At 44.8% G+C, this 19,332-nt stretch overlaps 1 protein-coding gene across 1 annotated transcript in view; it reads left to right on the top strand.

Annotated features, from left to right (window-relative positions):
- RNF150 (ring finger protein 150) overlaps positions 1–19,332 on the top strand; it is a 261,431-nt gene that overhangs the window by 201,680 nt on the left and 40,419 nt on the right. Inside the window, exons 5-6 of the mRNA XM_008685424.2 lie at positions 5,047–5,143; positions 12,583–12,793. Of these exons, the coding sequence (XP_008683646.2) occupies positions 5,047–5,143; positions 12,583–12,793 (308 nt within the window). The remainder of the gene's footprint in view (positions 1–5,046; positions 5,144–12,582; positions 12,794–19,332) is intronic.

Raw genomic sequence — 19,332 nt, 5'->3', positions numbered from 1 at the left:
GGGGGGCAGCTGGAGCATTCCAAGTCTGCAGAGTGAGGTTTGCATTTCAGAAAGCTAAAGCAAGAAAGGGAAACCAGACCATGTCAAGAAAGCCCTGAAAAAAAGTTGGGTATAACTTTCTCTGGTACTTCATAATTCAAACATGAAAATCTTGTGGAAAGGTGATAGAGCTTGCCAACGCAACATTTACCAGATCCGTTGGGCAGTGGAGAATGGAGGAGTACAGAGCATTTAGAGGCCAGTGTTAGCCTCTTCCCAAATAAATCAAGCAAACTAATATCTAAGTATAGTCCTGATGAGGCCAATGTTTGACAGCTTTTCCCTTTTGGAGCCAAGTGAATATACTTAAGGCAGATCACTTGTCCCCTTGGTCTTGCCTGATCCCCAACCCCTGTAAGATACTGCCTCCTTAAAGCTGAACCACAAAAATACATTGGGAAAGAGTAACAGTTTTTGAATTCTCCCACCCCACCCCAACCCCCCACCCACGACAGTCAGTAGGGGAAGGAGGGTGGTGGAGCGCAGAATTAGGTAAAACCACTGGCTGTCAGACTGGGTTTGAGCTCTAGCTCGGCAGCGTACTAGCTCTTTGGAGAGTTGAACTTACTTCGATGACCTTCAGCTTACTCCTCCATAAAATGGGAATAATAATTTCTACCTCACAGAGCTGTTATGAACTAATAATGTATACAGCGTGCCTGGTACAACGTAGGCATTTAGTAACCAGTAGATATTTATTAATTAAGTTAAATTTGTGTTTATTAATTTAAAAGCTCTGACTTCATTGACAACTTTACAAATAAGATTCTGAGGCTCTGAGAAAATATCCTGACTACCCATAGAAACACTAGATGCATCCTATTTAAATAGTTCATGTTGCCTGGGTCCCTGAGAGACTCGTGTTCTTTGATAACCGTGTCACTGAAGGGAATGAAGCAGCTTGTACTGGTGCTAAAAGGGAAGCCACGGAATTTTACTGTCAATGTCAGGGGCTGACAAAGCCCATGAAAACGAATGAGATAGGCCAGAAGGGCTCCATTCTTCATCCATGTGGAGAAGAAAACGCTATTTAATTGGAGAGAGTGTCACACACATAGGCAAAAGGACAACAACAACAAAAAAGAATTAATAAATGTGAAAATGAGCTTAACTGGGTCATTACTGCTAAAAAAAAAAAAGGTGAGAACTTATTACTCATAATCAGCTCAGCGTCATGAGGCGGTTGTCAGCATCATCTTTTGTCAGGTGTTTGAAGAACTTTTTCATAAACATTTGCTTCCCTTTGATGACTACAGAGGGAGAAGAGTTTTGGTCAATCCTCTGTTGTGTTTCCAGCTTGCCAGGATTGTGAAGAGATAGACTCTCTTGTCCCATTGTTCCTCAATATGGACTTTCTCCCGCAGCCTTTGTTGAAACAGGGGAAGGAACAGTGCTGTACTGTGGATGGTACAAACAGGATGAGTTGAGATTGACTTTGTCATAGACATGTTTACTCAGCCATTGGTGCATCTCACTAAAGGCCCGATTCTTTCCCTATCTCTTTGTTTATTTATTGAGCCTAGTAACTTTTATTTTTCTTTCCATGGGGAGGGAAGAATTGTTTTGCAATCCCAATTATAAAGATGCAGTCTTCATATTTGATGGTCCACACAAGAAATATGGGGCTAGAAATAAATGAATGTTAGTTAATAATCAGCACGATCACCCTCTGTGTCACTTTAGCACTTGGAGTTTTTGCCCTATTCTCCCTTTGATTTTTTCAAATTTGCCTTTACTTGTTAAAATGTTAAAAGTATATTCTAAAAAGTAGCAATCAGAGTAATAATATATCTAAAAACAAGATATAGTGCAGTGGTATGAATAAGATTAATGGTAGCTTATAATTAAGGAGGGCCAGGAGTTATGTTTTAAGCCTTGCGGTTATTATTTATCCCCTCTACCCCAACACACACACACACACACACACACACACACACACACACGGACTCATTCACTTGCAAACTCCAAACTTTGAGGAAAATTTCACAGGTGAGCAGCTGAGTCTTGGAGATGTTAAGACTTGCCCAAGACCAAACAGCCAGAAAGCAGTGGATCCGGGAGTGTGGCTTTTCAGTGGCCTTTCTGTTGCAGTTCAGAGGGACCCACTGAAGCCCTGTGCTCCTGCATTGGTGGAGGGCCCTTGTCTTATTCATCTTTGTACCCAGCTCCTAGCACAGAACAGAATGGAACAACGGGGTGACGCAACCAGTGCTGTATTTTAGGAAGATAAATCTGGCAAGGATGAGTGGGATGAAAAGAACAGGAAAAGCTGGTGGCATGGAGAGCAGTTGAGAAGTTATTTTAATAATAAAGACCATTAACAAGATTAGGAGTGAGGGAGAAGCTTTGAGAATAGAAGGGAAGCAGAGCATGTGAAAGAGATTTAGCTAGAGGGAGGCCATGTGGCTTGATGGCGGTAGTAGGCAGTGAGGAGTACCAGGCCTCTGGATAAGTATCCATCCATGTAGCAAATGTTTCTTGAGCATCACCTTTGTGCCAGGAACTATTCTAGAGGCCGCGGATGAATTAGGCAAGCAAGAATTTTGCTCTCATGGACCTTATATTCTCATTGGGGGATGTACTGGTCAGTGTTCTACAAAGAATCCCACTGTATTGTACTATATTATATAATATATATATATATATATATATATATATATATGGGAGAGTTTTCAAGGCATTGATTTTTCAAGAAATTGGCTTAACACAATTATAGGGCTGGCAAGTCAGGAGTCTGCAGGGCAGGCCTACAGGCTAGGAATTCGGGCAGAATCTGATGCCGTGGACTGGAGGCAGAATTTCTGCTTCTTCAGAAAACCTCAGTTTTGTTCTGATGGCCTTTAACTGATTAGATAAGGCCCACCTCAATAGATTAGGATCATCTCCTCTATGTAAAGTCAACTGACTATAGATGTTAACCAGATCTGTGACATCCCCTCGATTAGGGTTTGATTGAATGACTGGGCCCTGCAGCCTAGCCAGGTTGACCCACAGAACTTACCATCACAGAGATGTCAGAATGGCCAGTGCACAGAGCGGAATGCCTAGGGGCATTCGAGAATAATTACCAGCTTTTGCGGACTGGAGACTCTGGGAAGATGTCTCTGCATGTATCTCCAGCTTCCAGGTGGGTTATCTGAGGATTAGGGATCAGAAGAGACTTATTGAGGCTCAGACAGCTGCTGACTGGCCTCCCGTCGTTCTGACACCAGCACGTGTGCAGGAGACGCAGCAGAGGCTGCCTCCCCAGAACAGTCAGAAGGATCATGATGTCCAGCAGTTTTCCCAAAGGAACACCAGTTGCTGAGCACGTTCAGATTCCAAGCTTACTCCCCTAGTGAAGAGCCCGAACATGGGGAGGTCTGCACTGCTACTGGGGGGTGGGAGGGTTCATCCCGCGTTAGTCCCTCCCTCACTTCTGCCTGTGCCCAGCTCGGGGCTCTCGTGCCAGTCCATCATTCTGCCTAGAATGCCCTCCTTCTTCTCCCCTCCCCTCCATGCGGATAATGTCCGTGTAGCCCTCAAGTGTTCGCTTTGCCACTTCATCAGGAAGATCTCCCCTGAGTACCCAAACTAGATAAGTCTCCCAGTTATAAGCCTCCCCGAACCCCGTGTTCTTCTAATGCGATACGCGCACTGTTGTCGCTGAGTAGTTGATTTCTAGTATTTTATTAACATCTGCTCCTCCTGTTACACCCCCTAAGGGAAGAAGCCAAATCATTACCATGCTGATTCCCCACGTTGAGCACGATCCTTGGCATTTGTTACTTGTTGGCCGAATGTATGGATGTAGGAACAAATGAGTGTGATGTGTATCTTCCAAGGAATAAATCTGCGGGCATTCCAAACGATCATCTGGGAACATGATGACACATGCAGGTTGCTCCTCTCCTCCTGTTCTAATCCCCAACCTAATCCCGTCCAGTGTACAGCTAACCCCAGCCTCAGCACGTGGGTTTCTTCTCAGTTTCCATTTAAAAGCTGGCCCTTGCTGCGCTCTTCCCTTGTTTAAGGGTCCCTTTGAAGCATTTGAGCCTAAAGCCCTCTAACACAAAGTAAACGATTAGAACCGTTACTATGAAAGAAGACAAAGGCGAGAGAGAGTAAAGTATTCCGGGAATAGTGCAGCACCGAGGACGAGGTCAGGCACGGACGGGATGTCCTGCGAAGCCCTCATACTTCAGACAGACCGTTCCCTCTCTTCCTGCCCCAGGCAGGAAGTTCTGACTACTTTTGCCTGTGGTCAGGAGTCTTGTGAGTGAGAAGCAAAGCTTCTGACTCGAGCGGTCCCTGATGATCTCTTGGGCCCCTGAGAGCCAAGTTGAGTGAAAGGTCAGTTAGGAAGCCCCCCTCCTGCCCCTCCTAGTGCCCCGCTTCTGCTGGCTCGCAGGGAAGGCTCCCGGGCCTGGTGCGTGAGAGCGGCAGTGGCATTGAGCACATCAGCTGCGCCAACAGTAAAGGCTACAGGACGGCTCACTGCAGCTTCTGACTTGACAGCCAGCAGCCATCACAACATAAAATGTCATCTGTGTTGTTAAATGCTTCCAGGAGCTCTTCTGCCCTTTTGTGTAATAGCCCAAATATTAATGGAAACAAGCCTTTATTTTGCAGTTGTCTTCTGACCGTGGAAAAAGAAACTTTGGATTTATTTGCAAGTAGCCTCTGTCGAGTTTTCCTCAAAGGTTTATGCAGCCTCCCTGCTTACATTCTTTCCGCTAAGCATTCTTCCTACTGAGAAAGAGAAAAGTCTGTCATTCTCTACATTTTCTGAAACTTGAAAGACTCAGTTGTGAATCACAGAGGACAGACCTGGGATCCAGACAAATTCTGACTGTAGCAGTGCAGGGTATAAGAGGAAGCTCCCTGGCCCAGGAGCTAGGAGACGGAGGTTTGAGTCTTGGCTCTGCCTCTGAGCAGTCGAGTGACCTTGGACAAGTCTCTGGGCTGTGGTGGACTAGGTCGTCTCTGCAGTTACCGCCGCTCTAAGATGTATGGTTCTCATTGCAGGCATCTTTTCCACAAGTCCTGTGTTGACCCCTGGCTTCTAGACCATCGCACCTGTCCCATGTGCAAGATGAACATTCTTAAAGCCCTAGGGATCCCGGTAAGCACAGCCCAGCCTACAGCATCGTAATGTGTGTCTTTCTGCATTACCCCCAAAGCAGGGAGAAAACATCACACGTGGATTTTCTCTGACCCCTCATCTACACAGCAGGGGTATCATCCGCTGAGGCCCCAAGAGGACACCCATGTCTGAAAACATTTCTCCTCTCACTTCTCTCAGTTGGAGCACATCACGACCCTCTCACCACATCCACGCCTGTGACTCGAGATGTTGCTTCTCGAGAAGCTTGTAGTCTTCTCATCTGGGCTCCAGGGTGTGAGCACAGGCAGGACACGGCAGAGGGGGGACGGCCCAGTTGCCCATTGCTCGCCTCCTGTGTCCTTACTCACGCACTGTCTGCAAGGGCATCTGCGTGCCGTGCTTTCTGAGGCTGCCCTGCGCCTAGCTTTCCTGGGAAAGGAGCTCTCCTGAACAAGGGGAGGGAAAGCCAGCCACTGGGACTCTGGCCCCGAGCCCCTGCTCAACTCAGGTCTCCGCAGAGACCTTGACTGAACAGGAAAGCAGAGCCAGAGCCCCTTCATTCTAGCGCTACCATCCCGCTGGTGCCCTCAGTTGTGTGTTTATGAAATTTCGCCTCTCCCCCAGTGCAAAGCGAACCCCACCAGCTGGCCGGCTCGCTGCTCCAGGGAAGGGCTTTCCCAGGACCGTATGCACGCGAAGCCCACAAGCGGGTGGTTGGTGAGGCACCAGCTGCTGCAGTGAGGGCCGGAAGCGAGCCTGGCCACCAGATCCGAGGGCTGCACAGGGATGTGGGACAAACATAGGCGCTGTCCGAAAGCAGCTAGACAAACAGGATACGGAGCGCAACCTCCTCCCCGTTCCCTCCACTCTGCCGCAGCCTCTCTGTTGTCGCTTCTCACCACTAATGGCAGAGAATAAAGAGAATGTTAAGGGTCCCAAGATATCGCTGAAGAAGAAAGGATCAGATATCAAAGGTTTCCTTTAATGCCAAAGGGCTAATTATCCTAGGACTCGCAGAGTGGCTCTGTTGGAGAGGGCACACCGGAAGCATTCGGAGGTCAGGCATTGGCTGAATTTTCTACCCGGTGTTCTACCCGGTACCAGCTGCGTCCACGCCAGCTGTGTGCTGTTTTTCATGGTTGATACACCAAACACAAATGAACTCGTGTGACCATGGCTTTGAGCTAGATTTTGAAAGGCAATGCATTAAATTTTCAGACCAGAGTTGTAAAGGCGTAATGCATTCAAGGTGAAAATCAGTTACAGCGAACATGAAATATTAGTAAGAACCCAACCTCTCTACCAGATATTGGGAGCTTAGAAAATTGAACTCAGGGTTTGCACTTTTTACATTTCTGGCTGCACCTGGTTCATACGGGGAGGGGGGAATGTATGTACGTGTGTGCTTGCATATGTGTATGTTGTCTTTTGTCTCCAACGTCTTTAGAATCCTTACAGTGAAAGGTAGACATTCACGTTATTTGACCCAGTTCCTGTTCCTCAGGGTATTTCCGAAGCTCCAGTGCTTCCTGGTCAGGACAATGAAACCAAACTGCCCCTGGTAGTTAAGTTTTGTACTAAATAGCATTTGACTTCAGACTTTTCCAGAGGAGGTATGACTTCTCCAGAAGCTACTTGAGAAGGAGTTGAGAAAAAGATACTGTTTTAAAAATAGAATTATTGCGTGGCCCTTGGGCTTATTTCCAAAATGAATAACATTTTCACTTTTAGCAGTTGGGCATTTTGTTTATGGTTCCCCGCCCACCAAGTATGGACGATAGGATTTTACTTAGCACACCTGAGTTCCAGAAAAATAAACACGAGTAGCATCTTTTGGATTTTACTAAGGATTCATAAGTCTAGCTGAACAAGAACATGACACGCATCTGAGCTTGACCCAGAGAACAAAACAGCCTCCAGGAAGAAGAAAGCATGCGTGCTACTTCTCGGGAAACACCAAGGCATATGGCTACCCTCTTGCCTCCCGAAGGCTTTTCTGGTTTTGTCCCAGAGAATGGTACTGAAGTCTGGATCTGGGAGGAATTTGGGATGTTGTTCCTCTCCATACTTCGCCATTGGGTAGCACTATGCCTGAACTATACCAGAAAGATGACGTTTTATTGCATTCGTATAACTTTCCATGTCACTGGACAAGCTCGCCACCTTCTCAATTAGCAAGCACTTCCTAGAGCTGACTGAAAGCCTTTCTATGCTGCTTGAAGAGATTGTTTTATATTTTTTCTAAATTCCTTATACTCCATTCTTAAGGAAAATTGAAAAGAGCTTGTCAGTCTCTAACAATTAGTGCCTGTTGGTTCTTATCTCTGTATCCCTTTCATATGCCAAGTGCTCGGTCAAGGTCTGTGGCCTTGTTGCCCTTTGGGGTCTGAAGGCTGCCGGTCACAGAATCGGATCTATGAATTTCAGGCTGACCCTCCTTTGAACAGTGTTCGCTCACCAAGGACTCAGTTGTAATCTTGGTCAACTAAATTGTCCAGATACAGGTGGTACGGATTTTTTGGCTCGTTTTTAGTTTTGGTTTTGTTGTCTTTAACTGAGTATCCTTGTACACACCTGTGCTATAAGGCAAATCCCTGTCAGTTGAAAGCTGGAAACTGGGGACATTTTCATTTCGTAAGTGGATTTCTCTCAAATGAGCTAAGGAGTGAAAGCACAGCTTGCAGATCATGAAGTTCCCATTACAGTGGGTATCTTTTTTTATTGTATTTTGCCAAGAGAAATAAATACTGGGGAGCCTGGGTGGCGCGCTGAGTTAAGCATCCTACTCTTGATCTCGGCTCAGGTCATGATATCAGGGTCGTGAGATCGAGCCCCGCATCACAAGTTCTGTTTGGGATTCTCCCTCTCCCTCTGCCCCTCCCCCTGTGTGCCCTCTCTCTCACATCTCTCTCTCTTGCTCAAATAAATAAACCTTTAAAAAAAGAAAGAGAAAATACTGCTCCTTAAAGGGGCAGGGGGCCGTTTCTTGTCAGAAGTGTTCTCATCCCTTTATCTACACAACAGTGCTTCACCCTCCTTTCTCTCCAGTCAGGTCTAGGCGTGTCTTTGTAGACGACAGAACACGGGTCTCAGAGAGTGCTACAAGGTACCATGACAGCCAGGTGGTTCGTATCCCAGCAAACACCTTCTCCTGTCACTGTTGTCCTGATAGGAACAGGACGATAGTTACTGCATAGAAATCCCATGTAGCTGGGGTATTCCCAGGTTCCTGGCTATTTAGAGATTGGTTTATTTGAGGAGTTTTCCGGTGCTCACCTGAATTTGAATACCTATACCGGATTCACTTGCAGATGGCGTTTGTCACCTCTGCTAAACATTGTGACTGTAATTTCTCTTGGAACTCTATAAATTGGGTTTCTTTTCAAAATATTCTTCTATTTGATGAACCACTTAGAGTGGATATAAACTGAGTTTATGTAAGTTGTGGTCTATTAAATATTATACCTAAGCCAAATTATCCATGTATGCCACAATTAGCAGTCTCACTGAGCTGATTAGCTCTTTCTCTTTTCCCCTTCTGTTAAGGATATAATACTGTTCCTCCTAGTCCACAAAGTAAAAGAGAACATTCTGCATCAAAATTAATAACTTTTTTTTTTAAAGAAAAGAGATAAAACAAAGGAACAATATCGACAAGAGAAGTCAACATTTTGAAAAATAAGTCAGTTGTTATCGCATCTGTGACTGCATTCAGATGCTTCTGGATGAAAGACCAACCAGCAGCGTATTCTCATCATGAAATCTTTTCTTCCGTGACACCCCACACACAATCAGTTTTGCTTAGAAGTACTTTTATATACTGTGGGGGAAGAAAAAACATGTTTTTCCCTTCTACCTTCCTAGGTTCTCTGGTCGGGGTCCTGTAAATGAGACTGGCAAAAGATTACTGAGAGAAAAACAGCTAGGGGTGCCTGGGTGGCTCAGTCGTTAAGCGTCTGCCTTCAGCTCAGGGTGTAATCCCAGGGTCCTGGGATCGAGCCCCGCATCAGGCTCCCTGCTGTGCTGGGATCCTGCTTCTTCCTCTCCCACTCCCCCTGCTTGTGTTCTCTCTCTCACTGGCTGTCTCTCTGTCAAATAAATAAATAAAATCTTTAAAAAAAGAGAGAGAGAGAAAGAGCTAGACATTTACTCACGTGTGCATTGCACATGCGCATGGGAGCGCCGAGGGATGAGTAACTCAAAGGGGTGGTAGAACCTGGACATATAGAGCATCTTCACGAAAGAAAAATTTTTAGAAAAGTGACAAGACAAAGGAAAAGGACCCTGAGTTTCTAGGGAAGCAAATTGTGGGAAAGTACATATATGAGGGAAACTAATGGTAGATGAGGTCATGGTAGTAAGATGTGTTATTACAGATCCATTTTGGTGTCAACTCCCAGACTCTGGTGATAAGAATGTTCTTCTCTTCCTGGTACAAGGAGGGAGGCCACCTTTACAAATTTATGACCTGAAAGCACAGCTTGCAGATCATGAAGTTCCCATTACAGTGGGTATCTTTTTTTATTGTATTTTGTCAAGAGAAATAAGGTGGGAAGAGGGCAGAGAACATCTCTTTATCTGCTTCTTCTTGACTGTGTTTAACTGTAAAATAATCCTACGTCAGCGGCACATTTTGGGGTGGCATATTCTACCCTTGAATAGCATACCCTGCCTTCACACACAGCTTGACAATTTTTAAAAGCATTTTCTCAAATCCTCCCTTCATTGATCTAGGGTGGATACTAACATTCCCAGCTTCTCACAGCAGTAAACTGAGACTGGGATAAAATATTCAAATTGACATTTACTGAGCATAGGGCTTGGAATTCAAGACCAATATAATGTAGTGGCTTTACTTTAAAAAGCCCATGTCTCGTTTATATGTGGAACGTAAAAACCTGAGCTCATAGAAACAGAGAACAGACTGGTAGTTGCCAGAGGCCAGGGGTTGTGGTGGGGGTGAAGTGGGTGAGGGTGGTCAAATGATAAGATAAAAAAATCCTGGGGATGTAAGGTGCAGCATGGTAACAATCCTGTATTGTATGTTTGAAAGTTGCTAAGAGAGTAGGTCTTTAAAGTTCTCATCACAAGAATAAACTTCTAATTATATGGGGTAATGGATATTGACTAAACTTATGTGTTAATCATTGTCCAGTATATATGTGTGTATCAAGTCATCCTGTTGTCTAAACTACCAGTGTTACATGTCAGTTATATCTGAATAAAACTGGGGGGGGGGGAGAAGAAATCTTGTGGACCAGTAGAGTGAGACAAAGATAAGCCCGGTTACAAATAAACTGTAACAGAAAGAGAAAAATGCTTACAAACTGTCACAGTATCAAAGATGCTACCTGGGAGGGAACACTACTTAGAAAAGGTGACATTTGGCCTGGGAATTGAAGGATGGTTAGTAATTCATCACAGTTAGTTTGAGACCTGGGGATGGGAAAGGGGGTGAGGATGTTTGGGGCTGAGCAGAGGAACAGCATAAGGGGAAGCGCTGAGATAGCAAATATATGGTCTGTGTTTCAAAGGCTGAGGTGAGGCCAGAAAAGCTGGCTGAGGTGAGGGTGTAGAGACCCTATTTTGCCCCACTAAGGAGCTTATAATTCATTCTTTAAGAGAAAAGAAGAATCATACATTTTGGGGGGTTTTTAAGACTTCTATTTATTTGAGAGAGAGAAAGAGAGTGAGGGGGAGAAAGCATGAGAGGGGGGACGGTTAGAGGGAGAAGCAGACTCCCCTCTGACAGGGAGGCCAATGCAAGCCTCGATCCCAGGACTCCAGGATCTTGACCTGAGCCAAAGACAGATGATGAACTGACTGAGCCACTCAGGCGCCCCATTTTTTTTAGTTGTTTTGTTTTTTAAAAAGTGCTCTGGTAAGAAAGTAGAGAATGAAATATACCAGGGAAGAAACTATGAAGGAAATAGGAAGGCTGGGAATGGGGAGAAAAAGTCCATAACATACCTGCTCGTGTCCAGTGTTACGACCTCTAAGTTTAATAAATATGGTGGGTTGGTCTTTCAGTGAACTGACTTTGGATAACTTGTGTTTCAATGAATTGGCTCACTTCCAACAGAGATGAAGAAGGTGAAATGAAGAGAAAATACAGAGATAGAAGAAATGATCTGAATTTGAGTTTTTTATGAGACTGATGGAAATTTCCAGCTGACTATTGGAAACCCAGGTGTGGAGCTTGGGAGACTGGTTTAAGAGTGGAAAATTAAGACAAGAGTCCCCCGCTTTGGGTTTCTTGCTTTGTGCTCCCCGTGAGTCCATGAGTTATAGATTTTCCCTTTGGGTGAACTTTGAGCACAGTGTAGCCATTGTGATGTTAATTCAATCAGTGCCAATCCAGAATTTTCCTCCCCTGATCCTGCCTGTCCTGATCTGCGTCCATTGCAAGTGCAAAACCACGTAATGGTCATCACTCAAGGCAATGTTGATGGTTAGATCAAGCAAAGAAGAATTTAAGTCCTGGCTGTTCTTCATATTTCTCAAGACCGTGTGTCTCTGCAACACCATCTTTTTGAAATGATTTTGGAGTTTAGAAAGAGGCACAACAACTGAAAATCATTTTAAAAGCTGTTTGTGGAAGAGATATAAATATATTCAATATAATTTCAAATAGCAGAATTAAGACCAAAGAGAAAACCTTGCCAAGGGTAAGATTTTGCCCAATGATAGGATGAATAGTGTAACAGATCTAGCCAACACAGACTGCCCCGAAAGCAGAGAGCTCCCCATTTTCATGTTATTCAAGTGAGGCTGTCTGATATCCGAGGATGAGGGCCTGAAGGGAGGGGAAGTCTTGCAATGAGTGGATCATTAAACTAGATGGCATCACCCTAGTTTTAGGATTCTAAAATTTTAATTTAGAGGATTTGACAAACCTATGATTAATTTGCCTGTTAAGTAAATAGGTTAGTTTTTACAGCTGGCTTTTAGCTCATGTTTACCCACCGCCACAACAAAAACAGCCTCACCCTGTGCTTTTGTGTGTATCTCTACTAAACAGTGCACCATGAGGCAGATTCTGTGCCCCTCCCCTACTCTGCTGTCATCAGTGCATTTGCAAGCAATGCATGGGTCTTCAGGGGTAATTATCAGCTGCCGGCTACTTCCTATATGAGGAGTAAACATTATAGATAAGGAAGGGCTATCATTATAAATAAATGCCTTATCCCCCCCAAGATGATAGTAATATATGAATATTGCTTCTCCTGGAATGAAAATGTTATATCTAGATCTAAATGGAACCCTTGAAAAGGAAATTTTGGAAGATGTTTTCATGTTAGTTACAGAAACTATAATGGAATATTTTTTTTAAGTGATTCAGGAGGAAAACAGTAAAGAACTTGGTTTTCCACTGAGACAAAATACTTAGGCTGTAAACCTTTCATCTCTAACTTGACGACAAGCACTAAGAACAGATCCTTTTCTGTTTGTATCAGCCCAACGCCGACTGCATGGATGACTTGCCCACCGACTTCGATGGATCTCTGGGAGGCCCACCCACCAACCAGATCACAGGCGCGAGCGACACGACTGTAAACGAAAGTTCAGTCACTCTGGACCCTGCTGTCCGGACGGTGGGAGCCTTGCAGGTGGTCCCGGATACAGACCCCGCCCTGCAGGAAGGAGAAGTCATCTTTACTACCAACAGTAAGTTCTGCTCTGCTTAGCGCCATCGTCCACAGGGTTGTCACCAGATGGGAATTAGAAAAAGACACTTTTCCTCAAGTGGGTACCTGAAGTGTGTAGGGTGCTGGGTCTGGTCTGGTGAAGGGCAAGTGAAAAAAGCAACTGCAGGGGAGGCTTAGCGGGACTGGGCTAGGACACACACTGTGTGTGTGTGTGTGTGTGTGTGTGTGTGTGTGTGTGTGAGAGAGAGAGAGAGAGAGAGAGAAAGAGAAAGGAAAAGAAAGAAAAGAAAAAAGAAAGGAGAAGGAAAGAAAGAAAGAGAGGGATAGAGAGAAAGTGTGCACATGGCCCTGTGAGCTGGTCCGGGCTACATGCAGGCGGTGCTCTCCGCTGTTGCTGCAGGACTCAGATGGAAACGGCATTCCTTTAGATGGGTGTTTGTACAGTCCAGCCTAACCCGTACATTGTGGCATATTAAACTTTCCCCTGGATTTCTTCACCATCCTCCGCACATACTCGAACTCTGGTTCTGTTTGATGGTAGTTATAAAAATATTAAATAGCTGTGTTAGCATCAAGATTGAAGCTAAAACCTAAAGTGTCTGCTCTTTTTTTTTAATAATATTTTTTTATTATGTTAGTCACCATACAGTACATCCCTAGTTTTTGATGCAATGTTCCATGATTCATTACTTGCATATAACACCCGGTGCACCATGCAATATGTGCCCTCCTTACTACCCATCACCGGCCTATCCCAATCCCCCCCCACGAAGCCCTCAGTTTGTTTCCCAGAGTCCATAGTCTCTCATGGTTCATTCCCCCTTCTGTTTACCGCCTCCCTTTCTTCTTGCCTGCTCTTTAGTCTTACACAGGAGAGAGAAAACCTTCGGGAGGTCTAAGAAAACCAGCATGCAAATTAACTTTGGTTTAAGGTTTAAAGGGTGGGTGGAAATTGAGATGTTAAAATAAGGTGTATTATTTCTCTTTATAGAAGTAACCTATTCACTACAGAAAATTTGGAAATGGAGAAAAGCAGATTAAAGCCTTTGGGGATATTTCCTTTTAAGTTGGTCTCTTTTTTACATATTTGTGATATTCGTAGAATTTGTAAAATTATTCAGCCTGAATTGTAAAGATATGCTTTTTTTCTGATGAAGAAACCAACAGACCTCACTGTTGAAAGATTGAAACATGAAGAAAAGAATAAAAAAGAATGCAAAAATCACTCAGCACCCCACCTGGAAATAATCACTTTTAATAACATTTTGGTATATTTCCTGATAATCTCATATGGGGTAATTGAGACATTACCATAGGGTTTGAATGTTGAGTATAATGACTGTAGAACTTCCCGAGGTCCTCAACAGAAAGTAACTTTAAGAGGAACTTGGTGGCAAATTATCTCTCCCCGCGCAGTTTATTAGTTTTGGGTGGATAAGAATTTTGACTTTGAAAACATGACTTTTAGAGGCATAATGACCACAATATTGAAACAATGACTTGAAACATTTGAAGTCCTTAAAAAATTCCCATCCCTTTGTTTTGAAGGTCTAGGGCGGTGCTGTCCAGTATTAATATCCTGTGAGTCACATACGTAATTTCGAATTTTCTGGAGTCACAGTAAAACACATAGGTGAAGTTCCTTTTCATGATCTATTTTATTTAACCCAATGTGCTCAAAATATTTTGCATTCTTTCTTCTGTATTAACTCCTCAAAATCTGGTGTGTGTTTTCCATTGACAGAGCACCTCAGTTTGAGCTAGCGGCAGTTCAGGTGTGAGGGGTCGCATGTGGCTGGCCAGTGGCTACCGTACCAAAGAGCACAGACCTAGAGTCCTAGTCACTTTCAGGGCAGAAGAACCTTAATAGTCATTTAATCTTCACCCTGATAAACTTCTAATTTTTAGCATGAGAGAGTCGTGGCCCAGAAGAGTAAATGGCTGATACAGGTCAAACGATAAGTTCCCTTTTCAGGGTACAAGACTGTCCCGTGATTTTTGCGTTTGTTGACGTCTTTGCTTACCGTCGGACATTTCACTGCTCGTGGTCTAAGTGAAGTATATTGGGAGGCCCGATAAAATTTTGCCAGCAGTTTGAAAACACTGACGGCATAGCTTTTCTCGAGCCCATAAGAAGAACCCGATCAAAAACAGATCCTTTTCCTTGCCATAAAATATTATTTCATTCTCAAGAGAAAATGTGTTATGTGTGAGATTCCTTATTTTTAAAAGTGGATACATACTTCATACATCCCCATAAAGCCCAGCTGACAAGTGGAAAGGCATAACTTGTGGGCTAAAATACATCCAAAAATGAAATACAGAATCATGGTCTGCACCTGTGTAATTCGTAATCTCGAAACTGTTTTTGCCTAAAATAGACTCAGAGTGTTTAGTCCATGACAGGCCTTCAGTAGATGTGTCCAACCTAATCTTGAAGCAGGGGGCTCCTGTTCGACAGAAGGAAAAATGCCGGGTCATTGTAGAGGAAGCTACTGGTAAATTTGAGGAACAAGAGGCCCGAGGCCACCTCTGTAGTCTGAAGACTGATGGCATCCAGGAATATGGCTAGAAAAATCAGTCTCTTAATACAGAAACTGAGTTTATTTTCAAGCTATTTTTCCTAGCCCATTTATTTCTGATTAGTTTTATTTATTGGGATCTAACAGAATGTTCCAAACGCAGTCATTCTGATTAATTGTTGATGTCACCAACCAAATGGCTATAGAGATTCCTTAAGAAGAAAATCCTTTGCTGTTTACAAGTTTGTAAATGGCCTAGTGCCCTAACTCAAATAACTGATCCATAAATGAACAAACACAGATGCGTGAATAAATGGGTGAAAAGATTCAACTTCTCATCAAGACCGTTAGAACGAGCTCTAATGCTGTCTAAAAATAACGTGCATGGAGAATGAAGTGTAGCTGGCGTGCGGTATTGCTGCGAATCACAGATAAGTAACCCGGTAGAGGTTGGACCTAACTTTTCTTCACGTTCTCCTTTCCCACCTCACATCTCGACAGACCCAGGAAATTACTAGATAATGAGGAAATAACCATAACTACAAATATATCACACCACCTGTGCACCGGCACCCTTTTAAGCCCTCTGAGGGAAATAGGATTTTTATTGTCATTTTACTGATGCAGAAATGGAGGCACACAGGGATTAAAGAAAGCAGCCCAAGGTCCCAGCTAGTGACAGGTGGAGTTGGAATTCAGACCGTCCGGCTCCAGAGCCCCGTGCTTAGCTGCGCTGTGCTCTGAGGATGAACAAGGGGAGAAAAATAAACACACTTGCTTGCTCCTTTCATGTACGTATTCCTTTTCCCCATTTTTTCCCTGAATCTCAGAAAGATCGAAAATGTGTGTCGTTCCTCCTTGCTCGCTCATGCCTACTTCTGCTCCTCCTGTCTGGCAAATGGCGTTGGTGTGTGGTCGATCGAATGCATGTGAAAGTCGTTTCAGCACTCGGGCAGGGGGGCGGGGGGGAGAACAGCTTGCCTTCAGAGTGAGGATGGAAAAATCTGGCATGGAAGGATCATTTCCAGTCTCAGGAAAGGGAAAAAAGAAAAGCACTTACACAGCAAAGGAAACCCAGACCTGTTGCAAGTCTGACATTGGGGAGGAAGATGTGCTCGTCCGCATTATCTCGAATGTGTCTGACGTTCTGCCTTTTACAGCCTCACATGGCAGTCCCACATCGCACAGGGATTGCCAACCTCGGTGCAAGGGGGCGTGCGCCTGAGCGCTCCGACGTCCCTCGCGGGTCTTTACCTGCGGGCACGCCGAACTGCACCCAAAGACGTTGCCGTCTCACTCCCCAGGCCCGGGCTGCAGCCTATTGGATTTGCTTTAGGCAGAGGAAAAGTTCCTGAGGATCAAAGAAAAACACAGCTAAACAAACAGCTCTGTGTGTTTGCAGACTTCCAGACAGGAGCTAAAGACACAAGAGGAGAAGACTCTATTAGTTCCCCCCAGAAACAGTCTGTGCCACCCCACGTCCACTCAGGAGGGTCTGAAACCTTCCCTTTGTTCTTTCAGGAAGCTGCCCGTTTGCTTTATGGAGTCACTGCACTCCACAGCCCTCTAGCAGTCTCTCGGTCATACCCACTTGCTACTCCTTCTACCTTTGACCTGAAAAGCCAGCCTTCAGCCCAGGTGGTGGAGGGTGGAGAGTGGAGGGTACGAGGGGTGGAGGGAGCTGTGAGCTAGAAAGAGGCATGGAGATGGGTCAGATCAAGACACCTGCAAGCTACCCCTGTATCTTCTGAGCACATGCCAAAATGTGTGCTGCTGGGAGATCTGGTCTTCAGATTTCACAGAAGTTAAGCGGCACGCATGAATTATTATGTACTCGGCCAGTGGAAATGAAATGTGGTATGGGATTCCTCCAGGAGACTTCCTTCGCTAACTTTCTATCAACTCTGATCCTTGGGGGAAGCATAGTGCATCCAGTGTATTCCGCAAATACAATGTGTGATGTGTTTAAAATACATCTTTATTTTTGCCTCACTGCCACTTTAAATGTACAGAGTGGGTATAATATTCTCCTCCCCTGGATGAAAATTCCAGCAGGCCTAGGAATTTTCTGCTCACTTCTAGGTAACTGACAGTTCTAAAGGTCCCTTCAGGTCCCAAACACAGATTTTTTTTTGCAGGGCCCTTTTCCTTGTAATTCCCATGCCTCAGGACAGCTGGATCTCTTACGTACTGGCAGGGCCCCCTGCCTCCCCAGTACATCCCCAGTCTGTTCGCAGCTGCTGTCTGCTGAAGTACCCTGACCCTCTAGGCCCTTTTGGATAGGGCCCAAGCTGAGCCCAGTCCAGCTCTGGACCCTCACACGTCATCTGTCCTGACAGTCCTCTCCATTCCAGCAGCTGTGTCTGGCCTCTGACCTCATGCAGGCCATCTGCCTCCTCTCTCTACCCTCCAGACAGGAAAGAGACCCAAGTCCACAGTCTGGTTTAGCTTTTCGAAGGCTGAAGTCCGTTCTCTCTGAGTCAGTCCCACGTAGAAGAACACATTTCAGGATTGCCTCTAGGGTGCCCTCATAGTAACTCCTCTCTGGGCTTGGGTGTGGGAGGTAGCCCTTCACCACCCCTTTTGTTAGAGGGGTGGCATTCANNAGGACCATACTCTCTCCTCAGACAATCTCTTTACCAGTTTCTCTACCTCCCTCTCCTTCTCTCTCCTCTTTATTATCTCAAGATGGGTGACGCAGTCAAGAATCTTGGAACAGGTTCCCCTTCATATCCATCATACGTCCAGCAGTGGAATGGGGAGCAAAGCAGTGGATAGAGGTGGGAGAGGCTGTCCACACCTCTTCAGTAGAAACAGTCAGGAAGAGTCCCACTAGAGAGCTAAAGAATTAGTTTCTGAACATCCTGATGACCTCTACTGGAGGGACCATATTCGTAGCACAGAAGGCTACTAAACTATGGTCTCTTTTGAAAGAACCTAGAGATAGGTCAGCCTTTTTGGAAAAAAAAATATGCTCATACTCTTCAAAATGCATTCATGAGACAAAAATAATTGCTAAAGCATAGCCGAAACAGTAGCCGGGGAGGGGGGGAGGCATTTATAGAAAAAAAGCCACCAACAGCTCCCCCTGTAATCCCCAGGAGCCCTCCAGGGACACATACTCCATCCTAATTATGGGGAAAATGTCCAGAAAGTTCATTCAGAGACTTGTGTATAGTCTCTGGAATGATTTGCTTTCTCTGATTTGAGGGACTCAGTATAAGCTTCTCTGAGGATTCTTCATTGCTAAAGACACGTTCTCTTAAAATTAGGCCAGAGGGGACATTCACTCATTTTTTTAAGTTCTTTGTTTACTATTTAGGGAGCAATCGGTGAAGCACTAAGGACATCCATGTCCAGAAGCTTTAAATGCCCCTAGCCTTGCTCTGCCCACAGCCTGAATGTGAAAACAAGGCAGACCATACATTCAGGACTTTTCCAGGGAATCCAGTTTTGAATGTCTGAGTCGAGACAACAGAGAGAGAAAAGGGAGGGCTGGTATGAGCATTACATTTCTGTTTCAAATGTGCATCTATGCTCTGCTATATTTGCAAAGCAGCAATTTCCAGGTTTTATGTGACTGCAAAGTATGCTGGTGCATCCAGAAATAAACACATCTAGCTGAAGTATTCCATTGTTTATGGGAGAGGCAAGAGTAAGTAGCCATGTCTGCTTTTGTGACTTGCATCAAAGCCTGAGATGGCAAAGTAGCTACCCTTGACTCTGGATGAATATGCTGGCTGGAACCAGCGATGAAAATGATCTCCCTTGGTGCCCATAAGATTCACATTAGCCTGGGAAAGGTGATTGCTTTGATTTATGGGAATATTCCATTGTAGCAGACAGCAGCATCAGCCAAGCCTGTAAGAGTTTAGACCCCACTATCCTCTCCTTCAGAAAATAGTTAAGCCATAGGTGGACTACTTCTGTATAGAAGAAAGCACTTGGGGGCGCCTGGGTGGCACACGGTTGGGCGTCTGCCTTCGGCTCAGGGCGTGATCCCGGCGTTATGGGATCGAGCCCCACGTCAGGCTCT

The sequence above is a fragment of the Ursus maritimus genome, unplaced genomic scaffold (genome assembly GCF_017311325.1).
Source record: "Ursus maritimus isolate PB19 unplaced genomic scaffold, ASM1731132v1 scaffold_11, whole genome shotgun sequence".
NCBI classification, from domain to species: domain Eukaryota; kingdom Metazoa; phylum Chordata; class Mammalia; order Carnivora; family Ursidae; genus Ursus; species Ursus maritimus.
The sequence above is the reverse complement of the archived record's forward strand: the minus strand, read 5'-3'. Positions and strand labels throughout refer to the sequence as shown.